Source organism: Pyrgilauda ruficollis, unplaced genomic scaffold (assembly GCF_017590135.1).
Source record: "Pyrgilauda ruficollis isolate IOZ18807 unplaced genomic scaffold, ASM1759013v1 scaffold66, whole genome shotgun sequence".
Taxonomy (NCBI): Eukaryota; Metazoa; Chordata; class Aves; order Passeriformes; family Passeridae; genus Pyrgilauda; species Pyrgilauda ruficollis.
The window spans coordinates 409,316-427,832 of NW_024528377.1; the positions used below are offsets into that span (position 1 = coordinate 409,316).

At 44.3% G+C, this 18,517-nt stretch overlaps 1 protein-coding gene across 1 annotated transcript in view; it reads left to right on the plus strand.

Annotated features, from left to right (window-relative positions):
• Positions 1-18,517, plus strand: part of IQSEC3 (IQ motif and Sec7 domain ArfGEF 3) — a 93,246-nt gene that overhangs the window by 44,094 nt on the left and 30,635 nt on the right. Inside the window, exon 3 of the mRNA XM_041484478.1 lies at positions 16,540-16,828. Coding sequence (XP_041340412.1) covers positions 16,540-16,828 — 289 coding nt within the window. The remainder of the gene's footprint in view (positions 1-16,539; positions 16,829-18,517) is intronic.

The following is an 18,517-nucleotide window of genomic DNA, read 5'->3' on the forward strand; positions in this document are numbered from 1 at the left end:
CTGATCGATGCCTGTCCGTTTGATGCCTTTTGTAGCTTGCCCCACACTGCAGGCCTCATGCATTCCTTACTTTTTTCCCCCAGTCTTTCTTGTGTCCTTGCCATTTCTAATGCCTCCAGATCCCAACAGCAGTCTTGAATCTGTCTCTGTGTGACACAATATTCTATGCAGAGATAAAGATGGTTAAAGCCATCATGGCTATTTGAAGGTGAGAAACAGGCAGAGAGTTATTAAACTCACTATTTAGCTTTATGCTAGCCATAAAACGTTTCCTAGTCTCTGCCAGGTCTTGCAGTCAGCCACGGGCTTCCTTCATATCCAAAGTTACATATACAATGCAGTGAGGAAGGCAAAAGAATGTCAGAGAGGGAAAAACACAGAGTCAGCATGGAGCTGATATCCATATGGTGCTCTGGAATGGCTCAGTAGGCTTCAAGGAGAAGCACATCATATCATTATAGAGTCTGTCACCCTGCTGAATCATGAACAGGTTCCTCATTGTACCAAGGCAGAACAAAAGTCAGTCAAGACTGAAATATGTGGGTCAGACAGCCTGAATAGGCAATCACTTCCTGGGTGAGCCAAGCATATCCCTAAGTAAGCTCATCAGGGCTCCTGGTGGGAGCGCCTGGTACATAGGGGCTCCCTGTGCAGCTCTTCCACTGAAAGGACAGCAAGTCACAAGTGGTGCTGCTGTGAATTCTGATAAACTAGCTCTGGTTTATTCTCTCTTTTCCCCCTCTGATGGTTTCCCTAAATGAGATAAATCCTGTCAGAACTGATGCCACTAATAACCATCAGCCATCTAGTTTTAATTAGAGTTTGCTTCATTAATGCCCCAACTCCTCTCAGCACAGCAGATTAAATAATGTACTTGCAGCTCATTTACACAAACCCCCAAACTGCAAGGCTGAGCTGCAATCCTTTAATTAAACAGCCCGGCTGATCCCTACCGCTGCCTTGGCTCATCAGTCTAAGCCGATTAAAGAGAATAGGGACTAATAAAGAGCATAAACAGGGAAGTGACTCTCAGCTCTTCAAGGGACTTGGAGATTCCAGTGGTGATCAGCTGCTTCCTCCTCCTCTAGCAGGAACTGTACCTCAGCCCACATCCCTTCTGTCTGGGACCTGCAAGAACCGTTCTGTTTTCAGCAGAAGCCCAGACTCATCTTGTGGGACAGGAGTCCTTTGGGAGACTGAGGAAAAACACAGCAGAGAAGGAGAAAAGGGGGACATCAAATCATTGAGATGAGTGGCTGTCTGACTGCAGGAGACCAGCAGGGACAACCATACAGCTCAAGAGAGGGACAGGAGGAGAAGCAAATGCAGGGAATAACAGTTGGAGGTTGAATGCCAGGAACAATCTGGGACAAAAGTTTGTCTCTGCTTGTTGTTTGTGATGGTCATTATTGTTCTTGTGTGGTCTTCCCTAACATTTCTCTGCAAGATTTCTTGCTCTTTCTTTGCTGCCAGCTGAAAATGCCTTGGCTTCACATGGATGAGAGTGATTAGGAACACGTCAGTGTCTAACCACTCAACGGAAGCCAACTCAATGAGGTGGTTGAGATTATTCCCACTCATCTTGTTCTGCTTTGCTTCACTGACTGCCACAAGCAGAGCAAGCCCCCTTTTCTCCTCCCAAATGTGAATTCCTTGTGGGTAAGTTGCATCTCCGTGAGTTTAGCAATGCAAATTTCCCACCTGGCTGCTTAGCTGGGTTGCACCAGCAATTAGCAAAGCTGGTGCTGTAGGCCATGAATATTAAGAGACAGATCTGATCCCAGATTCTGCCAAAAAGCTCAAAGCCAAAGTACTGGATGAGGTGATGGCAGCAGCAGGCAGATTTCTGTTCCTGAACACTAAGGGCTTTCCCATATCAAAGGACAATATAAATCCTTCACCATTGTCTTCACTGGACTTGTACACCACCGGCTTCATGACCATAAGCCATCTTGCAGGTTTGGTTTCCATAGGGGATGCCAAATATCTGGTTGAGTGACATGAAGAAACTCCAGGGATAGCAGTAGGAGCTAACCCTGCTCCTTTACTGAGGTGCTGATTAGACTCTAATTTAGCCAAACCCTGTAATTTCATAAAGCAACGGCTCTTTTTCTCACTGGCTTTTGCCTATTAATGGCAGGGTTTCATTCTAGGGACTTGAATAGCCTAGTAATTGCATTTCCCATTTCTCCCAGTCACATAGAGTGAAGACTGGCATCCCAGAACAATGACCTTAAAATGTGTCCAGCAGCAGCCCAGTTCTAACGGGATTACAGACCATTTTCCTTTGTGTGAGGTAATAGGGCTGAGATTAGAAAGATTTGTTTCTATTAGAGTAATGAGAGGAAATTATGGAGTCACAATTGGAGGGAACAGTATATTCATTCAGTTGCCTTTCACGGGCTTTTTGGAGTCTGCCTCTGTGGTGCTGAATAGGAAATCAGCAGAAAATCACCTCTCCTCCTGTGATGGGAAAAGTTCTACAGAAAACTTTAAGCATCAGGGGCAGGTCTGCTTTGGCCATGGACTTGGGAATAGCGCTGGAGTGCTGAAGCATTATGGAAGAAGTGCAGATGAGACCTGACCTCTTTTAAGGCAAAGCAGACAGCAATCTTCTGGAAGGGCTTGGGTGTGTACTTGGAAGAAGGGCTAGGATCTGAAACATCTTTGGAAAACCTGGCTCTGTTAATATTTTCCACACTTTGCAATAGGGAGACTGCTGCTTAGATCAGGGTTAAAACATGAGTAGTGCCACTAATTTACAAAATGTTTACTTCATGATTGTGGACCAATGAAATTATAACCCAATATAGTTTAAGCTTTGAATCCCTGTGGACTAATTTCTAAAGTGCCTGCTGGATTAGTCAACATAACAGATTGGCTGCTTCCTGGCACCAGTTCGTGGTAAGGAGACAGGTGAACCATTGCCTACTTCTCCAAGCCAGCCTTCCTTGCATTTCTGGAGAAATTCCTTCTTGCCCCACATGTGAATAAATAATAAATTTATTTAAATAAAAGACTGTGGCCTTTTATTACACTTACCAAAGTACTGAAATGGAAATGTGAATCCCACCATTCTTGCTGGAGGAAGCTAGTTGCTCCATTTTTATATGTGGGAGGTTGGTAAGTGGATGGGCAGATTTTGGACAGTTTGTTCAAACCAAACCTTCAAACATCTTTCTTGAAAGCTCTCTGAGCTGCATGAGTATGCTGCACCCTCAGCAGCACATGCTTAAAGCCCAAAATCTGATTTCATTTACTTCTGGACAACTCTGTCTCTGACTCTACATGCCTTTTTACCTGAACTCTCTGTTTCCATTGAACATGCACTTGTTCTTTGTCCTGTGAAGTCATGTTGGAAGACGTCGGCACAAAGGAGCCATGAATTTTATCCACTGCACAGTCACAGCATCACGTCCCTCTTTGACTCCTCACTGCTGTAACCCAGGAGCATTTCTCCTTCTGCTACAGCTCTCACTTTGCCCTTGGGTCACTTTAGGTTCTCTGACAAAAATTTCTCAGCAGTTAGATCCTCCTGAGAAATTCCCAAGACCTTGTTTGGGTTGTGATTGCTATGTCCCTTAAGGCTGAGGCCCATGAAGTTGTTGAGAACTGAACCAATCACCAACTGGATGCTTACTCTGGACATTACTGAAGCACCTTGATAAACAGGTGGACAGTGACTCTTTAAGCATTACAGTTAAACAACTGAACTACTCAACATTTTACCCAAACTTGTGAAAGGTTGACCTTGCCGGACAGGACAAATGCAAATCCAATTCATGAAACGGGAAATTATAATTTCTGATTTAGGATTGCTGGCAGAATATTGTATATAGAATCTGGAGATCAGTGCTTCATCTCAGCTCAGAGCTGTTCTGTGGCTTTGGCTCAGGTGTGAAACATGATGGTGATTCTAGTCTGTATCAAATCAGATCTATAATCTTCCACTTAAAGAAGCCTAACAACTCTGCCTAATTGGTCCCCAGCTGGCAGTGTCAAGTGCATGTTCCTACAATTAGTGCACCATGGAGGCTGAATTCTTCTCTGATTCTTAATGAAGAAGACTCCAGGTCAATCTTAACAGGATGTGGACATGCCAGTGCAAAGCAAGCCTCTACATTCATGGTCTTGTATACTCTAAGGACAAGTGACCTTACACAAAGCTCATAGTCTGGCTTCTTTCACTGCCCCAAAGTCCTCCAGAGCACTGCTTTTGAAAACACACATAAGTTGGAGCAACATTTCTGCTTTGCTAGCACATCCTGTTTGTGCTTCTCATTTCTTTTTCTTATTGAGGTCATGGGTACAAAGAGAAGATTTTTTTTTATTGCTTCTTAACAGCTCATCTCTTATTCTTCCATCCCTGTAGACTTAATAATCCTGTTCCAGATAGTACCACTGGAGATTGCAGGAAGCTGCAAACAGGCAGAGATGGGTCAACAAAGTTCACATAAATATTCCCCCAGCTCACAGTTTTCAGAGTTTTGATTTCAGTCTGACACAAAGATGTAGGCCAAGAATAATGTCTAGACCCAGATTTGAACTCTTCCTAAGAGTGAGCAGATTCCTCACTTTTTATGGGTGTTTTGTACTGTGAGGACTAGCAGCTTCAGCTGCTTTGCAGGAGACTAAGTCCAGAATCACAAAGATGTTTAGTGAATGTATATTTAGGGCAAATATGGAAACACTGAGAATTATATGCAAAAAATATTTTAGAAAACATCCTTAACATCATAGTTACCAAAAACCTTGGGAATCTCTTGCAGGGAGGTGTAGTTGGGAAATCTTCTGGTACTATGACCTGGGAGGAATGGCTCTTTCTGGAAGCATCCAAAGAAACAGGAGGTCAGTTTCAGATGCATTGTCTCAGTCCTGTAAAGGAGCTCCACCAGGACATTTTGGCACTGTCTCCCACACAGGTATTTCCCTGCTCCTCTCCAACAGCTGGTGCAGCTACTTTCAGGCAAGTGTGGAGAACATGAGGGTGGAGAAGTAAAGTGAAGAATAAATTGGCTCTTCAACAGGAAAAAAATATTTCTGGTGGAATCTGGAGTCTCCCTGTCACATTGGTTGCTTTGCTTGCCAGGATTAACACCTTTCTTCAGGAAGGTGGAGGATGCTAGGAGAGGGGAGCTGAAGAAAGCACTCTTGAATTATCCTATTTTGAAACTGCAAGATTCCCATCAGGCACATTTTCTGAGAGCCTGAAGCTGTATCCAGCAATTTCCTGGCCACATGTTCTTCCATCTCTTTATTTTCCCCTGTTGCTTATGTGGGTCCTGCCCTATAGGAACTTAGATTTGGATTCAAGTGCTTTTCTCCCCCATATGCCAGTACTTGTTGTTTCTTGGGCTGTGGTAATATGTCTGCAAGGGTATCAATCACATCCAACTTTACAGCTGTGGGAGCCACATTCCACAGCTGTTGTGATCAGTTAGTGGCATCAATACCAGGCAATTCACTCTGGCTTGCAGATGATCCTCATGTTCTCTCTCCTATACTGCAAAGAATTTCTTGTCCATACCATGGCAACTTTTTGGTACCAGGGGAATGCAATATAAACACTGCTTTATCCTGTGTTTTCTGTATGATAATGCTAGACATGCAAGGGAAGAAACTGTGCCAGCCTTGGAAATCGCCTTGTGTCTAACACTAGAAAATGGGCACAGATGCTTTGTGAAATAACGGCAGATGGACTGTGGTGGAGCTCACACCATTCATCCTAATCTTCTGCTAATATCATCTGACCTGATCTGCATCAGTCAAAATGCACCCATCCCTAAAATGGAGCCATTCCAGACCTTTTGTACACCAAGGTGTGCTTTGTTGAACTTGACAGGTGTTTTCTGTCCACGTGCTTGTTAATGGCTTTCAAAATAGAGACAGATAGGGCAAAGAGATGGAAAAAGGAGTCAAGGAGAAAAAAAGGGAGACTGACTCATCCCAACAAATGTAACGGTGCTACTGTAAGAAAAATGGATGGCAAACATACTATACAAAGAAGAAGAATAACAGGAGAGAAGGAGCAGGAAAAGGAGGAAGATAAAAAATAGTGTAAATGAAAGAAGGAACTGCAGGGAACAAGAAAATATGAGCAGAAGATAAATGAGCAGGGCCCTTGTCTGGAATAATCCTGTTCATGCCAGCATTCTTTGGCTGTGACACAATGAGACTGTGGCCTTTTATTACACATTTTCTTATAGTGTGATGCCAATCCAAAGGCCTTTGTCTTTTTCGTGCTCTGCAACACTAACTCACTCCTATGAAGTTTCATCTTCTGGTCACCCCTATGAAACAGGCTCTGTGCTTGGATACACTAAGCTCTTCCTTTGGAAAAACATCTCTGTGCACTAGAGTTCCTTCTCCTGCATGTGGCCCTGGCAGATTTTAACATGCTTCAGGAAGAACTGAAGAGTCTGAAATGCTGAAGAGGAGCACACTGTACAGCTGCTCAGGCCACTTTGAGTTCTGCAAACAGAAGCAGATAGCTGAGGGAGTGCACGCAAACAAGTTGGGAGGTATTTTGGACTGTTGTCTCGCCTGTTCAAAAACTGCACAACAGCTGGAGGCTACTCCATCTTTGGTGAGAAAACATCATCCTGAAGAAAAGTATCATAAACAGGATCTGAGTTCAGTGAGATTTTTCTTGTGAGACTGTGAAACCTCATTCTGGCCACATCACTTGGAAGTGTGTTCCACTAACTTTTAACAACTTCTGCTTGGCACATGGATTCTTTAGACACACACAGATTGTGCCATCATCCCACTGGAAATGAATTGCCTGGTGATTAGAGCTGTGTGTCACCTTTGTTGTGTCCCACACTGGTGTGGTGCTGCTTTCCTGTAAGCAGGTAATGATGCTGTTGTTGTTGTCTGTGTGTCTGGGTTGACTGCAATCTCTCTCATTCCCTCTTTTGCAGAAAGAGGGAAGATGGAGATAGGCTACCCTATGTACACACTGCTAGTGCTTTTTTCCACCTGCATCCAGAGGTCACTGGCAAAATATAACCAATTCTTATAATTTCCCAGAATGCTCTGATGTGAGAGGATAAGTGGAGATGCACAAACCAGAATGGTGCAGAATGGTGTTGTGAAAAATATGTGCTGCTACAGCACAACTGGATATGACAAGGATTATACAGAATGTCCTAAAATAAAGCATATTGGGCTAGATCCTCGCCTGAGGAAGGTGCAATCCACAGGGATAAAGCCTCTTAGAGCACCAGCCAGGATACTGCTCAACAACACAGTAGGATTGGTTGAGTCTAGGCAAACTTCATGGGTTTTTTATGATCTTGCCCCAAAAGTTCCATGTCTGAGTACAGAGAATAGGGATAGGAATAATTTCCATTTCTCATAGGTAAGAAAAGTTGAGGTGCTATAGGGAAACATGAGCCTGTGTGGCCAAATGTGTAAGTTGCTAAGTCATCCTGTTTTCCAAATGGGAATTTTAAAAAAGATAGAAAAAGAAATGGGGCCTCAGGGAAGAAATGTGACATGAAGTGGATCAGAGTGTAAGGAAGCAGCAGAGAGAAAATAGGTTAAAAAGTGGAAAAGTAGAGCTTTGTGCCTACTGCATAAGGCTGTGGGGGTGGTCACTGCACTGGGGAAAGGAGGAGGGAATGCTGTTTCTATCTTGGTCTTCAGCCAAAGGGCAATGAAAGCCTCTAGATCTGAACACAGTGACAAAGTTAAAATCTGGATTAAGCTGGTGAATGCTGTTTGCATTGTCTGTATTGAGGGGGATGGTGATTTATGGCTATGTTCCTCTTTATACTGAGGAGAACAAAGCTTCTTTCGGTTTGGTTTGACACAAGCAGTGACCTTCTACTGGGCTGCAGCAGTCACAAGAGATGAAATAGCTGAGATACTTGAGAACAGAAACAAAATTTATCTGAGCTGCACTGAGATCTACCTGTGAAGTGGCTCACTCTCTGCCTTGACAAATCAATTACCCTGATCCTTCAGGAAGGAGCCAAGAGGTGCAGTCCAACCTAGAGTCCACCACAGCAGGTAGAAAAGAAGACCACAGAGGCCCTTGTCCAGGTCTGTAAATGTCAATAGCCATGTCCCTCACCCAGTTCATTGCTGGACTGGGAGAGCAATGGGCTGAGGGATATGCAAGCTTTCCTTGCCTTGTAGAGGCTCTGCTGCCTCCCAGCCCTGAATTCATCTCATTTTAGCAGTGAAATTCTATCTTCTGCATGATTGCACCGGCAGGCTTTTGTCAGCGAATTTGGTGATGTTCAAACCTGCCCCAGGGATGAGAAGCCAAGAGATCTGACTCAAAGTGGCAGAAAGACTGCTGCTGAAAAGTCAAGTTTCTCTTTCCCGGGGTGCTGAACGGGCAGTAACACTAATGCAGGGTGCCATCTGTTTTTTCCTTCTCTAAAAGGTCGTGTTTTCCAAACATTGCGGAAGCAAGAAAGGTCTGGGGTTAAAATAAAAGTAATTAAACCCTGCAGAGGAGGACCTCCTATGCCTTCAGTGTCCACTTGGTGCTCTTCACACCTCAGTGAAGCACAAGTGCCCTGTTCAAAGCAGCCACAAGTAACCTTGTCTGCAGTGCCAGGCTGTGGGACTTGTGTCTAACCTGCAGAGACAGCACAGCAACCAGCCCGGGGTGCCAAGCCCCAGGTGTGACAGGCAGCTCAGAAAGGGGCTCCTAAGCTGAGCCTTGTGCTCTGCAGCTGGTGAAACAGGAGGCATGGATGGGAAGAGGACAGAGGGGTGTGCCAGAGAGGTGACCCAAGGGCCATTCTGAGGTCTCATCCAGACACATGTAGGAACTATAAGAAAAAAGCTATGACAGCCGCCCACACCACCCAGAACAGCCAGCCTTGCACCATGAGCACCACTTCTCATAAAGTGAGAGCTGCCTTAGTTATTCCAAGCCACCCTCTGGAGGAGCCTGTCTGTCCTCTTGGAAAAGCATTAGTCCTCTGGTAGATGAAATTTGTCATGGAGAGCCAGGCACTCAGACTGGTGGCCAGCCCAGTCTGACACCTGGACAGTCATCTCTGCACCAGGATGGCATGGGATGCTTCAAAAACATTTAGTTCCTGTAGTGCTGCTCTGCAGCAAAAGGCACAACAACACAACAATGTGGGGATTACACAGCACATGGGGATCAAGTTTAAAGACTAAATTTGAAATGAAGGCTCTGACTTTAGCATGTTGGTCCCTGTGGGACAGGAGGGTCTTGCTAGTATTATTGCATTCTCTGTCTGCTTAATGTACATCTCACCAAAAAAACTTCCAAGTGATGCTGAAAAGATGTTGCCTGGTTCAGTCTGTGCTAAAGGATGTTAAATTTAATTAATTTTGAATATATTTACTGTACCATACTGTCAAGTCTGTTTTACAGGTGTGTGTGCCATACCTTTTATGAAATAAGTAATATATTCTGGGATGGGTAATGAGCTTGGCTAATTTCCATTAATTCCTCCTGGGTAAAACTAGTGTGAGAAGATGGCTTGATGCCACTGCTTTACAAGGTGTTATGTGAATGTAGACAAAATCAGAATCTTGTTCCTGTATTTGTCTTCACTGGGGGGAACTGTCTGAGAAAGCTGCAGCTTGGCTGGCAGGGATGATTTGCCAAGATCAAGTTTCAAGTTCCCTGCCTTTCTGGCAGTGGAGACTTTTGCCTTCCATCAGTTTCAGCAGGCTCCCAGAGAGCAGGCTTCCAGAGATTTGCCTCCAAATCACCCTAAAACTTGAACTTACAAGCAAATCAGAAGCAATTCTTTTGCACTCAGGCCCCCTGGATGTCAGAAATCTCTGAACCTTGAAAAGATCCCATAATATATTACCAAGCCTGTCTCAGCCATTTTTTTTCCCATTGAATTCTGATGAACTCATTCACCACATGTCATGGGTATCCTCAGGGAACTCTGAAGTGAAATAAACTGAAAAGGCACTTTGGACCCTGCTAAGTCAGCAGTGGTTTTTTCGTTGTTAGGATTTTTGTTGGGGTTTTTTTTGTTGTTGTTTTTTTGGTTGGGGTTTTTTTTGGTTTTTTTTTTTTTTTTTTTTCTGGGCAGGGAAGCTTAGGAAAGACAGAGGAAGCACAGGTTCTTGCAGATTTGGGCTCTGGACTTCATTCTACTGGCATTAGCTAGTAAAATCTTTTTCTAATTCTCTATATGGTACTTTGTATGGTACATACTCTGTGTGGTACTTTGGTTGGGTTTTTTTTTTTTTATTCTGACATCTCTGAAGCTTTGAAGTCTCATATAAGTCTAAGGCCATGAGAGGCAATTAATCAGGCCATTAATCACTTGCAATTTAAGAACAGTATATGTACTATAACCAATGAATCCTCATAAGGAGCACTGTGAAATGGATGCATAAATTTTGTGGTGTTTCACAACTAGTCCAGGTAGTCTTTGCCTCAGTTACAGGTCACAATCCTGCTCACTGACCTTGAATACTATGAAGAAGGCATTTGGTAAGTTATATGTGGGAAACAGAAATATGGTCTTCTGGAGTGTCACAGAGACACAAAAAAGAGCTAAGCTAAAAAGGAGCTAAGATCGGCCTCTGCAGTACTTTTGTAACATCTCACAGCCCTAGCTTCCTTCTGTATGATTAGCTAGACCTTTTTGCATAACCATTGTACCTGGCAACAAGAACATTCTCTTCTTCAGTGACTGGTTTCTTGAACCACCCACCAAATCCAGAGGAACCACTGCTATTTGTTGTTACTTTGTTATTGCTCTTATTTATGTGCAATTTTTTTTCTTCTTGGAAAAGGAGAGAAGGTGCAAAGAGAAGAGTTTTGTGTGGTGACCACACAATGGGAGCTCTGTAGCTCTGGAGTGATCAGTGAGAAAGCTCAGTTTTAATTTCTTACAGGACTAACATTATTGTCCTTGAGAAGAGTAGCTCTTCTGGTCCTTGAGCCCTGTTTAGTCACTCAGCCACCCTGCAAACACTTTTCTGAGAGCTCTGAAAATTCCTCTCAGACCGTGAATTGATTCTAGTATTTGACAGTGGTGCAATGGAATGGAATGTCTGGAGCATCCAACTTGTGTGTTCCTGCCTGCAGGTCTGCCTTGAAATGGCCTTGAGATGTTTGAGGGGAAGGGGCTGCATGTTGTTTCTCAGGTCATGAAGTATGGGAATGTCTTAGCCTGACAGTCAAGATCAATAGATAACCATGGTTCATCTCCACAGTTGTCAATTACAAGTGCAGCTCCTTTCCCAGCTGGAAACATGTATTTCCAGCGGCAGAGAGGTGATGAGGAATATGCAAGGAAGTGCAACATCCTGATGCTCTAGCAGGTGCAAAGCAGTCGTATCTCTCCCAGGACAGACAGTGACACAACAGCCCTGTGAGGACATGTGGATTTGATACAGCTAGAAATGGGCATATGGCTTCTCTGGCTTGGTAATTTAGTGTCACTGATTTGGTGTTTTTGCTTCCATAAGAGCAGGGAGGGAGAAAAAAGAGAGTAATAAAAAAACCTCACTATTATAACATTTCTCCTCCATCGTCTCCCTTCATCCTTCCTTTACTCTAATCCTTATATAAAATCTTCCCGAGAAACCTGCCCATAAAAGCTAAGTATCAGAAGTCTGATTTACTTGTGCTAAATAAAAATATTTATGGGTGGCAGCTGAATTGTCTCAGTGAGAGCTTTTTCACCATCCTGCCTTCTTGAAACAAGCACTGGGATTCAGTTCACAACCCTGATATCCCTGTTTTGAAATGCTAGACTGGGGATAGTACTTTATGTAAGCCCTGAGTCAGATTGTCTGTAGTAACCATTGCTGTTAATAAACCTGTCTGCAGCAGGAATACACAAGTCAACTGTGCAAATGAGCAGGACATACCTGGAACATGAGAGATGTTTTTCACAGCAGATGGAATCTATTTGTAACACTGGCTAGGCTTGTTGTGGGTCATAAAAGTCATGTAGGAACATCTAGGAAGAAGAGAACAGCTGAATTTGTAGTTTTCCTTTTTACCTGATTGCAAGCAATTTACATTAATATTGCACCTTTGAATCAAACAGAATTCAAAGAAATTACAAACCTTCTCTACCTGATTGTATGACTGTAAAAGCTGTGAATAAAATGGTGGCATATGATACTTGAGGACAGCAAGTAAGGAATACTTACTACAGCTGAAACTGCAGGGGTGATGCTGGGATTCAAACTAAATTGACCTGTTTGGAGTTTGTCTGGGACTTTGGGATTCACACCTTAGACTCTGTATGGGACTTTTAATTATTACAGGTGGTTAGACCAATTTTCTCATCCAAGAAACAGAACATGCAATAGCTCCATTCCCTTTCTTCATCCCACAGCCAGGGAGTCCGATTGCTTACTGGACAAGGGAAAGCAAGTGAATCCCCCTAATTTGCTTAATAACATTTTTTTTCCCCCAGAGATCTTTCATGCTATACTTTCTATCCTTCCCCTCCTTACTTGCCTTACTGTTTGGGTTTTTTGTTACTGTGACCATAACAGCTCCTGAGCCATCTTTTGTTAAAATCACTGTGTCCCACCAATGTAAATCAACTGTGTCACTTAGGACAGAGGAAAAATGTCAGGCTTGTTAAGTTTTTATTTATTTCACTGTAGCATCAGTTTTGATTTTTAACAGTGTATTTTATTTCTTATTTGTGGCTTCATCAGCCATTGCTACTAGAAAACCAAGAATAGGCCTTTCCAAAACACTTCCTCAGAAACAGGCTCAAGATGAGAGTAAACCTGGGAGAAATACAGGTTTGGTAAGTGGAACCATAGGGCTGTAATGGTAACATTCAGACTGCTGATCAAAACCAGCCTTTACCCCTTTTTTCCAATGCTTAAAAGTCACTGAAGTTTACTGCTGAAGCTGAAATTTCCCAGGTTTGTTCAAAGGTGAAATAAGTCTGGGGTTTTTTTCATTGTTGTTCCCAGATTTTTTTCACATTAAAAAACTTTTAAATGGTTCAATGGTTCAGCCATTTTTATGAATTTTTTTTCCCAACAACAGAACATGTAGAAACAATTCCCACTTTAACAGGAGTGTTTGCTATCATATCCTGGATAGCATCACAGCCAAACCAGCATGGGGTTAAAAATTTTATATTTAGCATAGAAACATCTAGCTGAAAAATGCCTTTGTGTGCTCCAATGGAATCTGATTTTGACTTGACCGAATTTTGACCCTGAGGAAATTCCACTCATAAGCACAATCCATTCTGTATGGTTGTTCTCCACTGGGCTCAGAGCATGCATGGAGGAGGAAAGCAAGGTTAATGTGTATGTGTGCTTAGCTGATGTCCTTATCCCAGCACAGAGTCTTTAGGGACCTCAGTAATGCCCTGGGGGAGCAGTGCTGAGGGGAATGATGCTTCTCACATATCTCTGGCCAGATGTGTGAGTCCTTCCAGTCTTAGGGCCCTCCTGTGTCCTGAAGAATAACCTAAATGCCTAATGAGGTTAAAGGAGGCTTCTTGAGGAATTTGGAGTGGTCCAGCACCCTGTGCCTCATTAACCAGGGTCAGAATTGGGTGTGGTGAGGATACCTAGGGTCAGACAGAGCCCAGTCATCAGTAGGTCTGTGGTGTTGTGGCAAGTCCAAGGCCAAGTTAAGGAGTCAGTCTTCAGGGTGCAGATCATGTGTGTCCATGGCCATATAAAGGGGAAAGCTGTGGCAGGGCTGGAGACCAGCACTCTTACATTGTTGCTGGAACAAGTGGGTCCAGGATGGGGAGAGAGACTGGGGAATCTTAATGTCTGGAAATACTTCAGCTGCCTGGAAAAGGCCCAGATTAACTTTATCTGCCTCTGAAAATGGCTCTTCTTTGAGCAGGGATTTGGAGGAGACACCTCCAGCCTTCCCTCCCAGTATAGGTTAGTCTGATTCTACAAAGCCTGCTGATTTTACTCTTATATTACCAGTGGATGCAGTGAATGTTACTCACTCAGGCTCTACACTGTGTGTGACAGAAGATAAAGCAGAGATGCACCCACGAGAGGTGACATCCTCCTTACAGAGCAGCGGGACCGAGTGCTGCAAACTCTCACACTCCATGTTCTACCCAGAGCAGCCAGTGCAGTCCTCAGAAAAACAGAGCTAAGCACGTCTGCCAGTGCTTAGAGGACCATCATGTCAGGGAATATTTGCTGGCATTTAGAGTCCATTCAGGCTCCAAGGGAAGTCAGGGGAAGGCAAGCTCTCCGTCTGACTGCCTCGGGCCTGACCTGCCCTAAAGAAGGTCTGCCTGGCACACTGGGCACTGTGGCCTTGACTCAGCTGGGCAGTGTGGAGCGTGTGTCTTGCTGAATGAGAGCTTATGCATGTAGCTGAAATTGCTTTATAGGGCACAGTCCAGATCCCACTGAAATGCTCGGGAAGCTTTTGCCATGCACTTCAATGAAAATGTGATCAAATCTATGTCACCTGATTTTCCCTTAGGCTGAGGATAAAAATTGCTGCTCTGCTGCTTAAAATCAGAATGGACAGTACAGGGGCTGCCAATAAAAATATTACAGTGAGATATGTAAGGGGAAAGTCCTCTAGTAAGATTTCCTGCAATGTAGATAGACATAGAAGAGAAAGAATTAAAAATAAAGAGTTAAAAATATCTTTAGGTGTAGGAAAAAATGTAGCATCAGGACTAGAACAATTCAAACTTTGACAAGGTGTCCAACGTAAAAGAACAGTTTTATGCTTCATTTTAATGTATTTCCTGACTGATGATAATGCAAAGATGTCATTTTAATGCTCTTTGACAAAGTTGGTTATATAGCATTTATGTTTGAGCATTTACGTAAGAGACTAATTTCTCCTGTGAATTTATTTTTTAAGTCTAACTGGTGGCTATAGACATGTGTATAAAAGGAGAAAATTTCTAAATTTAAATCCTTCATCTTTCTTAATTCTGAAGATGTGGTAGTGTCTGGCTCATCAGATTTGGAGCCCTCTTAGAAACTGTGGGAATGTTTCTAAATTTGATTGTTAATCTATTGAACAGAAAAGCTGCCATTGGAGAGAATAAACTTCCTTTTAAAGTACTAGTAAATGTGCAAAAGTGCTTAGAGGCTTAGGAGGCAAAGTCTATTTACAGCTAGAAGATTTGGACTCTTAAGGGCATACAGCACTTTTGAAAATGGGACTTAAATGCTTCTAAGTAATTTGGGCACTATATAAAATCATATCTAATTTCCCTCTTTTTGCTCTGACATCAACACCAATCATAAAATGATTTATTATCCAGTTGATAGCAGAACTGGTTTTATGTGAAGCAAGTCCAAGAGAAAGAGAGATATTTCAGAAGTTAATGAAATAATTTAATAGCATTTAAGTATGGGAGGCAATACACATTCTTGGTTTCACTGAAATTAAATGCATTGGTTCTGTAGTAATTATATCCAAACTGGATGTTGCTCTCAGCTGAATGCTCATCCCTTGGAAACCTGTGGACTGTGTCTGATGGACTTGGTGCAGTAGCAGCCAGAGTCCATGTAGGCTTGCACACTCTTGGAAATCATAAATTATTCCTCTGTAGCCACAAGAAGGAGGCTAAGGTAACAATGAACAAACACTGTCATGGTTCAAACAGAACCCCAGAACAACAAAATCTTGTTTGAAATTGGATGATTTTGGAATATACTTGGCAAAAGGGATTAAGTACAGACTTCCTCATCACTTCAATGGATCAGACACATGCTAATCCCATCCTGCCTGGAGCACAATGTCCCGTCTCTTAGGGTGCACTGTTGTCAGGCCCTGGTTTCACACTGCTGCTGCTGTGGCTGACAGGAGAAAAGAGAACTTTCTCCACAAGATCTCAGTGGCACAGCAATTTGTAGGTGAGAAAGAGGCAGCTTCTCTCATGGAAGCTCTGCAGTTGGCTGTGGCTGTATTGGAGACACTCTTTAAAGGGTCAGGATCTCAGGGCTGGCTGGCTCTGTTGCCCCTTTATAGTCTCAGCTCTCCAAGAGTTTCCCTGGAAACTCAGCAACATTCAGCCACCCCTGCCCCATTTCCCACATGCCCTTAGGAACTCCACGAGGAAACTGGTTCCTTGGGATCCAGGCTCCATGCCAGATGGAACTCGGGATGTGCAGAGATGCTGAGCAGTAGGTGGCAAGTGCACAGGGGTGATTGCCAGCTGCTCCAAAGGGCAGGAGAGGTGTCCACAGGCCATGACACCCTCCTTGGCTCTCCACCTCCTCCAACTGCAGCACCTGGAACTGAGGCAACCAGGCAGTTTGAGGAGTGACAGGACTGGGTCATACAGAGGAGCCTGCTCATAGAGAGGTTCTAAGAGCCTCTTGAGCAGGCTCCCCTGCATGAACCAATGCAGGTACGAACCAAGCAGGCTCCTCCCTCCCAGCTCACCTCAGAGCTTTGGCTGGATCAGCCTCCAATCCTGATCCATCACTGGAGGAGACCCCTGACAGCCCAGGCTCCCTAGACATTTAAAACACAGCTCAGGGAACGAGTATAGCGAACAGCAATAAACATGATCATAAATCAAATATAATATAAACAAATAAAAAAAGCGAAACGTTGCGTTTTGTTCACAGTGACGATCCCAGCGGTTCCACAAGCAAGAAAGCCGGGTGTGAAACGGAGGATCCGAAGGAGGCCGGCAGACAGAGTGGCCAGGAAGGCAGGTCCGACTCCGTGACGCTAAAAGCCGAGCATGCGGAGCTCCAAGAAGAGCAGGCAGCGGGGTGTTCCCCTCTGGTGCAGAAGGCGAGCCTCCACCACACGGGCTCCCCAGTGAGAGTGCAGCGCAGCAAAGGGACGGCCTCGTGTTCCCATGCGGCTGCCTCCGATTATGAGCTCTCCCTTGACCTAAAGAATAAACAGGTACCAAGGCTTCCTCCTCAGGCTGTTGGGAGAAGGGGATGGGGTGGGTGGGACTGCATTTGCACTGTGGTGGAATGACTTTCAGCAGATGCATTAGCCTTTTGTTCACCTGGAGCTTTTGCCCTGCCTAGCCGGCCCTTTGAGCACGTGAGGCTGATGGAGGAAGTAGATTGCCCACCTGTGACTGAGTCATTCTTTCACCCAAACCTGCTGGTGTCAGCTCCTCGTTGCCTGGATTCAATGGTCCAAAATGGACCTAGAAACCCAGTTGTGAGTGTAGGCTTAGAGATGGGTTACAGGCAGCCAAGAGCAGCAGCATCCAAGGGTAGTGCCTTGTTCTCAAGTGTGCAGTGTCAACAGGGCTCCCAGCAACTGGTTGCTCCAAATTACCTCCCTCATGGGTGAGTCTCCAAGAACCATCTTGCCATCTTGGATCATGCAGGGCAGGCCCCCAGCACACTTCTGCATCAGCATGAGCTTTCAAGAGGAAGTGGGGTTTATTCAATGAGTGTCCTGCACAGAATCTACCACAACGTTTGTGCGCTGCTGGCACCACTGCCCTCAGTCCAGAGGAGGATGCTGAAGAGATAGGCAAGTTTACCAGGCTAAGAGGAAATAATTCTGTCCTAGAAGCTGCATTCTGTGCCTGAGGCTACAGCCTAGCTCCAGAGCACAAGCGTGCCCATCTCTGGCTGTGTGTCCCACTGGACTCCCAGCAGGAGACAGTGGGACAGGGGCTAATAGCAGCTGGCCTCCTCCTTCACACATGGAATGTGTCCCCTCCCTCCTCATCTCTGCAGATTACAGCCCAGGAGAGCTATTGTGCAAAACAGAACCTAAAGCATAATTTGTGCCTTTTCCCTGGGAAGGCAGCTCAGTCAGAGGCTGTAGGATATGCAGACCCTGCAGTCTGTGAGGTGAGGACAAGTGACGGGGGGAGAGTTCAGTGGAAGCTGTGCTATTGCAGCTGAAGGGTCTCAGCTAATGAGGTTTCCACAGAAGAAGCTGCTACTTCTGGGACATCTCTCTACCACTTCCCTCAAGGCACAGGTGTTGTCCCTAAACATACATGTCAGATCAATGACCCAACAGATTTCTGAGCAAAAGAGACACCTTTGCTCTCTAGCTGTCTTTCTCAAAATACTGCATACTCAGACAAAATTCTTGCTTCACACCAGAAAAAAAATAAGAGAGACTAATTAACTGGCTTCACAAGTTAATGTGACATATCTTCAGGGTGGGCCACATCTTGACTGCTATATATGTTCTTAGCCTCCTGGATATCCTACAGCTGCTCTGGTTTGTCCTGGGGAGTGTCTGTCCTGTGTTATTTTAGCTTTAAGGTCATGTATCATTGTTCTTGCAGCAGATCTGCCCTCGATGCAAGTGAACAAGAGAGCCATGTTTAGCTGATTGCTCATTAATGTCTGGTGCCTCACAGAACTGACCTTGCAGGGACTGAGCCTATCTCCTTGGTGAAACCACTTTTGTCATACCAAAGGGACCTTACAATTTGTGTTCCTCTCCAGACTCATGGATGTCTTCATTGAATTGCCTTCAGCTCTGGAAGGGGGGATTTTCAGGCAGTGATGAGTACTAATTCTTCCACTCTTGCACTGTAGTATGTGTTTCTATAGGTATTAGTATCAATTTACCCATCAGGTAGTTTTCTTAAATACGAATAATGGT